At 47.0% G+C, this 12,058-nt stretch overlaps 1 protein-coding gene across 1 annotated transcript; it reads right to left on the bottom strand.

Moving 5' to 3' along the window:
* Nucleotides 1-7,446: 7,446 nt before the first annotated feature.
* TP53RK (TP53 regulating kinase) lies at nt 7,447-10,720 on the bottom strand. The gene is made up of 2 exons (XM_006839220.1): nt 10,438-10,720; nt 7,447-7,925 (listed from the first exon to the last, which is right to left on the bottom strand). Exons 1-2 carry the CDS (start codon nt 10,718-10,720, stop codon nt 7,447-7,449), a joined length of 762 nt encoding a protein of 253 aa, XP_006839283.1.
* Between the last annotated feature and the right edge of the window lie 1,338 nt (nt 10,721-12,058).

Genomic DNA, 12,058 nt, shown 5'->3' with positions numbered 1-12,058 from the left:
ATACTCTGCAATCCCACCCGCCCTCCCCTCACGGTCCTCAGCACACAGCCTCTCTCCCTCTCTGGACCCCTAGTCCCCAGCCACTCCATCTTTTCACGTCATCCTCTCTGTCTCAGTCTCAGGCCTCACTGCTCCTCTGGGTGGGGTCCCGCTCTCCGCTCTTCTCCATTGATGGTCCCAGGGCCCTCCGCTCCTAGACTGAAAGGTTAATCACTCCTCTCCTTGCTTTAAAATGTCCATCTTTACATTTCCAGTCCTTACAATCAGTCCTGGTGACAATTATTCACCCTTGCATCCCAAGGGACCTATCTGCATTTCTTTTCATCTGCCCTTCCTAGACAGGTCAGATACTACTCACTGGAGACTCTAACATCCTCCCTGCCCTGTGGATCTAGGTTCCCTCTTGAACGCTTGTAAGCCAGTCACTTCTTACCTTTGTATCCCTTCTCTCATTTTTGGTTAGTCAATGTTCAAGTTGTCCATCCCTATCTACTTTTTGTGTGGAGGGGGTGGGAATAATTCTTGGAGCAGGGATTTGTTTCCTCTTTTGAGCTACTGCATTTATAGGTGGATGTCCAGTTTTACAATGTTTTTTTAAGGGTTTTTCAAAAGTTTATTCACTTAGCACAAAGTGAGGTTCTAAGTTACCCTTCAATAAATGGGATTAATGCTTTTAAACTAGCAAATAACCAGCGATGTGAAGTATATACAGACATACACACGTGAGGGGGATTCCAAAAGTTTGTGGGAAATGGCATTAAAAGATAATGGAATTTCCCCACAAGCTTTAAGGAGATATATTTAGATGGATGGGTGGGTAGGTGGCTGGCTGGCTGGGTGCATGGATCGATGGGTGGATGGGTGGATGGGTGTGTGAATGGATAGATGGACGGGTGTTGTTGAGTCCATTCTGACTCAGAGTGACCCTGCAGAGGGTTTACACGGAGTGGCTGGGGAGCTTGAACCACCAACCTTGCAGTCCAGTGCATTATCTTGCAGCACCACACCAGGAGTCCGTATGTCTATGAGTCATTGACCCAATTGCTGAGGGCTTGAAGTACATGAAGGATCAGGTTCTGCCTAATTCTTTGAACCCACGCCCCACCTCGCTCCCCTCCGTCACTGTGGGCTTCCTTCTAGGTGATCTTCCTGCTCCATAAAGGTGCCAAGTTTGTTGCCACCTCAAGGCCTTTGAATTTGCATGTCTCTTTGCCTGGAACTCTCCTCATCCCCTTCCCTGATCACACATGGCTTTTTCCTTCTTCTTACTCAGGTCTCAGCTCAAACATCACTTCCTCAGAATGATCACATGACCACTTAATTTCATGAAATGCAACTTCTCTCTGCTCACAACCCCTCTTGTGTTGTTTCCTTCACAGCATGATTGACTGTTTGAAATTATTCCCCACCAGGTAGAAAACTCCATGAGAATAGGGACCCTATCCAAACTGTCCCCTGCGACATTTCCAGTGCCTGGAACATAGCAGAGGATCAATGTTTACTGGATATTTAAGTATCATTACGGCATGTTCAGTCCATCTGCTCAGCTGCTAACTCAAAGACTGGCAGTTTGAGTCCACCTGGAGGCTCCCTGGAAGAACAAGTGACCTACAACTGAAAGGTCAGCTATTGAAAACACTATGGGGCACACTTCCACTGGGACACACTCTAGGCTGCCATGAGTCACAACAACTTGATGGCAACTGGCTGAAAGATGTGTGCCTTGGGAACCCTATGGGGCAGTTCCACTTTGTTCTATAGATTCATTGTGAGTCTGAATGCCAATGGGTAGAAGGTTGTTGTTAAGTGCTGTCGAGTCGATTCTGACCCATAGTGACCCTGTATAGGGTTTTCAAGGAGCAGCTGGTGAGCTTTAACTGTCGACCTTGCAATTCAAATGGTTTTTCAGTCTGGGGCATTAATTCACAGTGCCACGTAAATTTCTAAAATATATAGAATATCACATAGGGCTTAGTTAAAGGACAAGTAGAGTCCTGGTAACAGCTTCTTCCTTCCACTGAAGGGCCCCCTCTCCTCCAGCACCCCCACTGTCCCTGTTGCCCCCCAGCCTGCGTCTTTGTCAGCATCTCTCAGCATGGCAGTATTTGGAGGCCTAAGCAACACCAAGAACAATATTAGCTTTGAAGCCGATCCCAGCAGAAACCATCAGGCCAGGGTGGGGCTTAGTCACCTGTTCATTTCCCCCGTGTGACTATGGCAGGCAGGTGGGCCATGCTGGGCCTTTCCCCATTATGGAAGGCAGGTCTGGACCCCCCTGGACCGGGTTCTGGGCCATTCCCCACCCTCCTCTTCCCCAGGCAGAGGAGGAAGGTTTATAAACACCAAGAGGCCTTTGATCAGCACCAAACCCCCAGTGATCACACTGTTTTTTGTTCTAAACTGTGAGCCAGGACCATGTTCTATTTTGCCTCCAGCAGAGAAGACTGTGGGAGGGTGGAACGTGTGTGTATCCCTGTCTTCCTTCCCAACCAGCAGTCTGCATTTGTAAGAGGGAATTCAATTCAAAAATGTTTATGGAGCACCTATGATATCAGGGGTCCTGGTACGGCACTGTGGGTTAATGTGCTGCACTGCAAAGTCAGTTTGAACCGCAAGGTAGGTGGTTCAAATTCACCAGCTGCTCCTTAGAAACCCTATACAGGGTTGCTATGGGTCGGAACCTACTTGACAGCGCTTAACAACAAATTATATGCCGGCACCACTGTAGAGAGTAGGCCCAGTGAGCCCATATTCTATCAGGGGACAGACAGTGAGGAAAGGAGAAAATGAATATAACAAAGTCTGGCGGTCATGTGCAGATGGCAGAGAGGGAGGACGGGGGAAGGAGGACTACCCCCTTATGTGGGGTGTCTGTCCACAGAAGTGATTTCTGGAGAAAACGGCATGTGAAGAGAGATGTAAAGGACATGAAGGTGGCAGTCATGGGAAGATGTGTGGCACAGTGTTCCAGGCAAAAGGAAAAGTACAGCGGCCCTGAAGTGGGAACAGATGCATACTTCGGAAAATACTTCTGATGGCCAGCAGTGAAATTGTGCACTTGTGCAAACATCTTACACCCATGTCTTAAATGACTTTACTACACTATCACCTCAAAAATACGAGTCCAATATCTTACACCCATGTCTTAAATGACTTTACCACACTATCACCTCAAAAATACGAGTCAAGTTCGCTGACTTACCACGTGACGCCACTCCATGAAAATGACAAATGTACTTTCTCTGACGAAAATGGGTCGACCGCGTGCTCCATTTCTTCTCTCTACACACGCAGTAGAGCAAACCATAGCCTGCCTTGACCCATGTTGTTGTTAAGTGCCATCAAGTCAGTTCCAACTCATAAAGAGCCTGTACAGGGTTTCAGAGGAGCAGCTGGTGGGTTTGAACTGCTAACTTTGTGGTTAGCAGTCCAGTGCTGATCCTACAGTGACACATCAGAACTCCAGCATACATGCAATGGTGGTGTGCTGTTGAATTGGTTCCAACTCATAGTGACCCTGTACAGGGTTTCTGAGGCTGTAAATCTTTACAGATGTGGAAAGCCTCATCTTTCTCCAGCCAAGCAGCTATAGATTCGAACTGCTGACCTTGCGGTTAGCAGCCCTACTGGTTACCAACCTACTATGCTACGCTACCAGAGATCCTTTGCATACATGTAGTTGGATGACTTTTTACCATCAAATTCACCCATGTAGCAGCACCAAGCTCAAGAAACAGAACTCGGCCATCACCCTAGAAGATTCCTAAGTCACTACCTACCTCTCCCCTAAGGGGAGCCAATCAACTTCCTGATACTTTGAAAGTAGAGCTGACAGGATCTGTTGGTAGGTTGGATAGGAGTGTGGAAGTGAAAAAGGGGGGTCATTTTAGTGCTATGAGGGGTGAGGGAGTCTCAAAGGTAGCAGCTGGGCTTTCTCAGTCCCATAACTTCTTCAAGATCCGGCACAGACCTTAACAGAGAAGGCCCTCAGTAAGTACCCAGCGAGTGACTGAGGAAAGAAGTGAAGTACGTGGGACGGCTGAGACAGGAAGGACATAGTGCCCCATCTGTCTTTGCTAGCTACATCCTGAGTGATTGCTGGGATGTTCTCCACCTGCCAATGTTCAGCTAGACAGGGGAGAAAGGAAGCTTGATAGGAGGTGGGGGAGTGAGGGGAGGAAGAGACTGGAGGTTGAAAAGGAAGAGAAGGGAGGGAAAGAACAAGGGCGGAGAAGGGAAAGAGCAGGAGGAAGACTGGAAGGGGAGGGAAATTCTAGGTATTTCTCTATACTGAGAATGACAGTAACTTGCGACCTCTGGTGGCAAAGTGGAGCCACTTCTCCAGGTTCAGGAAAGTGGATTCAGTCCTTGGGGTTGTGAGTGCCCTGAAGGAGGTCAGGCGGCCACAGCCACAGGAGATTCCCAGTCCCTGCACCTCGTCCTGGCTGGCTGTCTCTGGCCCTGCTGCCTGCCTGTCCCTCTATGATGTTCCTCCTTGACACCCTCCAGTACACAGGGCCCTCCTTCCACGTATGCACTCCCCGCTCCTTACAGTTCTGTCTTTCCTTCATATCCTAGTTCAAATGTCACCTCATGAGGCCTGTGCTCACTCACTCTTGCCTTCTTCATTCAGGAGCACATCACCGCTGACAACACTCATCACTGGCTGTCCATTTTATCTTCTGCTCCTCAGGAAGTAAGCTGCAGAGCCCAGGCAACTCATGTTGGCCCCAGTCACCGTCACCGGCACCTAAGGAGCATAGGTGCTTGCTGAATTCTGCTTGTACGCATAAGTCAGTCACCATCCTATGAGATAGACACTAGTGCACATGAGGAAACTGAGGCCTGAGACATCTCAGTCACAGTGAGAATATTAATTGGAAAGAAAAGTTATTAGAGTTCTTTGAAAATGTCATACAATGCCACTGTATCTCATTTCCTAAAGAATCAAAGGATACAACATGAGCTTTGGAGCCAGGCAAGGGATCTCTTTGGAATGACATCTTGGATAAGTTCCCTGCTTTTTGAGTCCTACCTTAGAACTCTTCTTAGATCCCAAATGAACTCACTGTAAGTGGCATGTTGTAAGCAGTACTAGTTCTCCTTTAAGGCACAGCTTCCACTGGCTCCAGGGCGCACAGGCATGCACTGTGGGTCAGAAGCAGACGTGGTTTCCAGTGAGCTCCACAGCAGGTGCCGTGTCTGTCTTGTCCACTGTTACGTCCAGAACCCAATACTGTGCGGGCACACAGAAGGCACTCGAAATCTATTCGCTGATTGGTGTTGACAAGGAGGCAAGATATTTATCACACCTGCCACCCACTTCTATGGGGGAGAAATCGGGAATGGACAAGAGAGAGAGCTAGCTAGTGGCCCTTTGCACCCTAACTCAGTCTTCCTGTGGCCTCCTCAAACCAGACTTCACCAAACTTAGTCATTTACAAGTTATTTCATCATTTGTGTTGATATACATCAACTCACTTTCTCACTTACACAAACATAAGGAAACCTGACTCCAGTCATTTGTCTTAATTAATTAGAAGGTTGTTGTTAAGTGCCATCGAGTTGGTTCTGACCCACAGCGACCCTGTATAGGGTTTCCAAGGGGTAGGTGGTGAGTTTGAACTGCCGACCTTGTGAACCAACCCGACTTTGCAGTCCAGTGCATTAACCCACTGAGCCACACCAGGGCTCCAATTAGAAGGTAGCTATAAAAAAATACATAAATAAAAACAATGTGATCTACAGTTACATAAATTTCAGTTGCCTGAGTTATGAGCCTGCCTTTAAAAAATATATAATTAGAGTTAAGCAGAATTTTTCATCTTTTTTTAAAAACCATAATTCTCAAGAAATCTTATTTTATATCAAAGCCCTGTACATACAAAAAACAATGTAAAACTACATGTGAGGCCGTCTGGTATTTTCTAATCTGTGATTCTATTTCACTTTAAAATGTAGGTTGCAGGCCACTAAATTAGTTTCATGATAAATGCATCGTGCACGAAATAAACAGAAAATGCCAAATTAAAACAAAAACAAAGCCCACTTTCTCCCGTCAATCCCAGTAGTGACACCACAGGAAAGAGAACTGCCCTATAATTTTTGTGGAAGTAAACTGCCATGTCTCTCTCCTGCAGAGAGGTTGGTAGGCTCAAACCACCAACCTTTTAGTTAGCAGCTGAGTGTTTAACTGTTGTGCCACCAGGGCTCCTACAAATGCTGGAAAGGCGGGCTGGAAAACATCTGAAGAGAAAAACATTCTCATTCTGTGGTTCCCTTTTGGTTGCGGACCATGTAAGACTGGTCAGAGGTTCAAGGCCCTATAGGCCCGAGTGTAACAAATGAAGCCACTTGGCAGTTAATAGCAGATTGTTTTTCATCAAATTGTTTAGTCATATTTATTTAATTCCAAACATGAGCCCTGGATGTCCACAGAGAAATGCAATATTCCCCTAAGTTTCTAAGTTCAAGATTTTCCCCCTAGAACCAAGGCAGTAAAACTTCCTCAGAGGACGAACAAGGACAGGTTTGCTGGGATTAAGCAGGGAGGCTCTGGAGAGGAACTGCCTGGGGTATATTCACTTGGGGTGGAGTGGTAAATTCTGGGAATACGGGATTAAGGACAATGGGGGCAATGCCCTCGGACCACCCTGGGTTCAATCAGTTTGATCCAAGTGAAGGTTAAACCCAGTAAGGAAGAAAGGAATATTGGTTTAAGTAAGGTTTACTGGCTTAACTTAAAGATCTTGTCTGAATAATACCATTCTTCTTCTGTAAAGATCCCTCCCCGCTTGGTGTGAAGCTCCTCCCCTGAATAAAGCAGAGGCCCGAGCCTCCCCAGGTGTGCATTACTGGTTGGAAGGCATGGAGTAACGATTGCAGTGCATTATTGGTTGGAAAGCATGGAGTAAAGATTGCGGTGCATTACGGGTTGGAAGGCATGCAGTAAAGATTGCAGGCAGTGAGTCGCTGCCTGCAGAGGCCATGATGCCTGTAGTCCCAAGCCTGCCCACCAGTGATGTATCCACCCTGGCTTTGGGGTGCCTCATTGTCTCCCTTCTTCTGTTTGTCTGTGTATTCTTTCGCTACACCTATCGCCGCTGGATCTCCCCTCCTCGTGAACCAAACACTCGTGACAACTATGTCGAGGGAAAACCCCGACACCTTTTTCATATCCCACCCATGAATCTATGCTCTGCATGCGGTAGTTTGGGAGAAACTCGACCCTAGATACATTTCACTCAGTTCTGTCTAGAACAAGTCCTCCATCCACATAGGTGGTTCTTGAGAACAATCAACTGTAGACAAAGGTGCTTAGCAAGCATGAACACAGACACCACTTAAAGATACCTCAACACCTTTATTTAGGTCTTCATTCAGATTCACAGCACTCCTTCAAATCTACGAGTGAAATACCTGTGTGTGGCTGGCACACGTATTCGCTTATCCAACCATGGACCTCTTTCTCCCTCTCAAGCGAACTTCATCCAGCTTTTTCAGCACTGGCCGGGCCTTTTTGGAGGAGGAGGAGTAGCTCTTCAGAAAAGCTTCAAACACAGTTTCGGTGTTGGGGTGCGTACTGAGGAGGGCTTTCTCGAGGACATAGAGGTCCACTCCCTTGTCCTCTGGAAGTGCTGAGATGAAGCTCAGCCCGAAGTCTATGAGCACGATGTTCAGCTGCTCCACAGGCGGTTTCAGGAGCATGTTGGAGGTGGTGAGGTCACCGTGAATGAGGTCTTCATCGTGCATTCGAGCTAAGAGCTGCCCGACTGCCTTGGCTAAGCAGGACAGGCTCTGCAGAGCTTTTTCAGTGCCCACGGTGGATTGAATATAATCTCGAACAGTCACCGAGTCTTCGATTTCTTCCATATATAAACAGTTGGAAGCATAGTCCACAAAAAAGACAACTGGGGCAGAAATCCCTACAATTAAGACAGAAACCATACTGAGTCAGGTTTTATTTTTAATTGTAAGCTTACTTTTCAAAGATCAAGCCCGATGTTTACAGTTTGTATTTGCATATTTCAGCAAAAAAGATTTGGGAATGGGGAACTGGTGTGGCCTGGGACAGGTGAACGCCTGTGCCTAACATCACCCACAGGCAAGTGTAGGGGGGCCAAAACTTTCTCCTCCTTTCCCACACCGCCCTTTATGACTGGGCTTCGTTTCTCATACTTGCTCCCTACAAAACAAAACAAAACAAAACAAAACAAAACAAAACAAAACAAAACAAAACCAAGAGCCACAAGGGGTAGCCTGGCCTGGTCAGGCAGACATGCGCAGGGGGCCAAGCAGTATTCTGGCTTAGAGACTATCTTAGCAGTTAGAAAGGACAGAGTTCCAATCCCAGTTCCCTTCCTTATTAGTTATGTAACCTATGGGTTAGATTCTGAATACAACTTGAATTTCAGCCAAAATGTTCCGTAGAAGTGAGGATGCTGAGACTTCATCTCACATACTTTGGATGGTATCAGGAGGTATCAGTCCCTAGAGAAGGATATAATGCTTGGTAAAGCTGAGGGTGGGTGAGAGAAAGACCCTCAATGAAATGAACCGATACAGTGACAGCAACAATGGGCTCAAACATGACAACGATTGTGAGGGGCCTGGGACAACTGGTCACTATGGGCTGAAACTGACTCAAGCCACCTAACAATAACAAAATTACCTATTAACTCCCCCATGCCTCGGTTTCTGCTTCTATGACATATGAGAACAGTAGCTCCAGTAAGTGCCTTCAGTGCATCCATAGTAGAGTGTCAGCCACGCTCAGGACACTGTTTTAGATGTTGCTGTTGTGGTAAAGTGCCACTGAGTAGGTTCTGACTCAGAGCGACCCTGTCCAAGGTTTTCAGGGAGCGGCTGGTGGACTCAACTGCCAACCTTCCTGTTCAAACTAAGTTCTTATCCTATGGTACTACACCAAGACTCCTACTGTTGTAGTTAATGAGCTCTGGTAGCGTAATCATTACCACCTGGGTTGCTAACCTCAAGATCAGCAGTTTGAAACTACCAGTCGATCTGCGGGAGAAAGAAGAGGCTTTCTGCTCCTGTAAAAATTTACAGGCTCAGAAACCCTATGCAGGATCTCTATGAGTCGGAACCGACTTCATGGTACACCTCCTTCTATCCATCTATCCATAAGTGGATTGATTCAGCACTACACAAGGCAGCCACAGTCCTAGAGAGGGTGAGAATACAAACTGAACGCACAAATATGAAATCCTAAATCCAAGGAAGGCAGATAAGTGTCTGCTTGTTCACTACAGAATTCTTCCCATCTCTCCAGAGACCTAACAACCCCTTGATGTCCAGAATGTGTAGTAAACGAAAGAAAGAAGGGTAGGAAGTGCCAAAGTGCAAACCTAGTCTTTCCAAGTCAGACAGATATGGATGGCCTGGGGCTCTGGATCGGCCACTGACTAGTTGGGTGACTTGGCCAAGTTACAGCCCTTCACTGAGCCTCAGTTTCTCATCTGAAGACAAGATCTACAGGGGTAGGCACAAGCACACAATGGTGTTTTAATGGGGGTAGGGAAGAGAATGAATGAATACAATCTAATATTCAAGGAGCTCTGGGAGCGTAGTGGTTATGAATCGGGCTGTGAACCGCAAGGTCAGCAGTTCGAAACTACCAGCTGTTCCTTTGGAGAAAGATGAGGCTTTCTGCTCCCATAAAGATTTATAGCCTCGGAAACCCTGTACAGGGTCGCAATGATTCAGAACCGACTCCACGGCACATAACAACAACAAAATAAGCACCAGGTCACCTTTTAGGACAATTACGACTGGGTTCACAAAAACGACCAATACTACCCACGAATACTGCACTCCTTTGAAAAATAAAAAATCATCTATACGAGTCCAAAACGGTCAAAAACTACTTTTAAAAACAAAGATGGCCATGTATGGGGGCCGGGGCCGCAGGGAAACTCGATGAACGGAAACGGAACCACCAGAATAGAAACGAGACTGTTCATATGCTGTAAACAATATCACGGAACAATTAGTGTAGAATCTGTTAAACGAAACAAAGTACTGTGGATATTTTCGCCCCAAACACAATAACATACTAAAAACCAAAAAGAATAACAAGGAGATGAATGCTAGAAATTTGAGCTGTAGCGTGAGGAATACACAGGGGGAACCGATGTTAAGGAAGTTTAATATTAACAACAGGGCCAATATTTGAGTAACAGCGGCAGATAGATCCCGGATGGAAACCTAGAATATCGGATCCAGAGCACATGCTCCCTACAGCGAAGCCAGACAGTTTATAAAAATGAATGAAGAATGACAGGAAGAAGGTAGAAAACATAAAAGGAGTAACTGAGGCACGCCAAGACACGGAGCATTGGGGAGGCCCCACGCCCGCCGTCTTCCGGGCCTCGGAGCCTCAGGGGACCCCAGATCCCCGGAGCGGGGCAGCCTCACCTGCGCGGCGACAGCGGAGCAGCGCCCGGGCTTCCTGCACGGTCCGCCGCCGGCTAAGCCGCGCCTCCAGTACTGGGTGTCGGTAACCCTTGGGGAAGCGATGCTTCACCACGGCCGCGCGGCCCTGAAAGCGGCCTCGGAACACGCGCGCCTCCGCGCCCTGCTTCACCAGCTCTAGCCCGCTTAAGTAGCGGTTGCTCCGGTCCCGGGCCGCGGCCAGCGCCTCAGCCTCAGACGTTGGCTCCTCGCTCTTCTCAAGCGAGGTAGCGCTGGGCGCCGCCATGATCGCGCCTCAGAGTGGGCGCTCGGAGCTCCTCGGCTAGCTCCGTAAACTGTCGGCGATATTTCGGCTAGCTCCGGAAAGTCTCGGTCCTCCTCGGCTAGTCAAAGGGCCTTCAACACTTCCGCCTTTGCATGTGGTTGGTTTCCTAAGCTTTTGAGTCTTTCCAGAACGCCACTTGTGATCACATTTCCCAACTCCTCAGCTATCTCCATGAAGCCTCGGTGGTGGTGGTGGTTGTAGTTAAGGTTCCAACTCTAACCAACTCAGTATAGAGTTTTTTAATGTTGTAATTGTGAATTGATTGATAGTTTACATGGGTGAATATCAGTTTTAAACTCATTTTTTCATTGCAATGATTACAATCTCCTCCATGCATCATCATTCAACAGTATTTGCTTCCACTCCCTCTGTTTTGGAGTACACAAAAACACTCAGGAATCATTTAAACTACAAAAGAGCACATTCTGCAAGCCTGCCTCCTGTCCCACAGCACACAGCCTTTCTATTTCCATGAGTCTAGAGTCCTCAGCTGCTCCTTCTCTCCTCATCTCTGCCTCCATCTCTGGGGTCGCTACTTTTCTGGATACAGTCCCACATTCTGCTGTGCTCTTCTCCCTTGATGATCCTAGGGTCCTCTGTTCCTGTACTGTAAAATTCACTACTCTCCCCTTTTTATTACAAAATTTATACCTTTACAGTTGTGACAGTCACAATTAGTCATGATAACAATTACTATTGAATCATAAGAATCTTATCCCCATCTCCTTTCACCAGACCCATCTAGAAAAGATGAAAACTATTCAGTGGGGACTCTACCTCCTCCCACCCCCACCCCCCCCACACACACACTCTGATACTAAACTCCCTCTTGAAAACTTGTAAGCCAGTCACTTTGTGCCTTTATCGCCCCCTCATTTTAGGTAGCCAATGTCTCAGTTGCCAGTCCCTAACCACCCTGTATACAGAGGGAATAGGATTGATAACCTGATGTAAAGATTCCTTCCCTTTCAGTTGGTCTTTTGAGCCAGGACATCCATAAGTATAGGTCAAATTCATCAAATTGTAGCAATTTACACTTGTTTCCTTTATCAAAATAATCTTTTTATTTTCCTTTAGTTGAGTTCTGATCATCAAACCATCAAAGCTAGGTCGAATGGGTACTATCTGCAAGTTTGGGCATTCTTGTGATTCTCCCCTCATTTCATATCAGCTGGACACTTCACACTCAGAGGCTGATGATTTTGAACCTCTGACATTGTGGCTGGCAGTCCAGTGCTTATCTGACTGCACCACAGCTCTTGGAAAACAGCTCTTCTCTAGTCTCCCTCTCTTCATAAA

Source organism: Chrysochloris asiatica, unplaced genomic scaffold, assembly GCF_000296735.1.
Source record: "Chrysochloris asiatica unplaced genomic scaffold, ChrAsi1.0 scaffold00023, whole genome shotgun sequence".
NCBI lineage: Eukaryota > Metazoa > Chordata > Mammalia > Afrosoricida > Chrysochloridae > Chrysochloris > Chrysochloris asiatica.
This window is presented reverse-complemented; position numbering and strand designations above follow the sequence as displayed.

What these genes read in the sequence shown, in the direction of transcription:
- TP53RK (XM_006839220.1), bottom strand. Translation starts at nt 10,720, where the DNA reads ATGGCGGCGCCCAGCGCTACCTCGCTTGAGAAGAGCGAGGAGCCAACG. An exon ending in GCTCCGCTGTCGCCGCGCAG is followed by an intron (nt 7,926 to 10,437) that starts GTGAGGCTGCCC and finishes TCTTAATTGTAG; the next exon opens with GGATTTCTGCCCCAGTTGTC.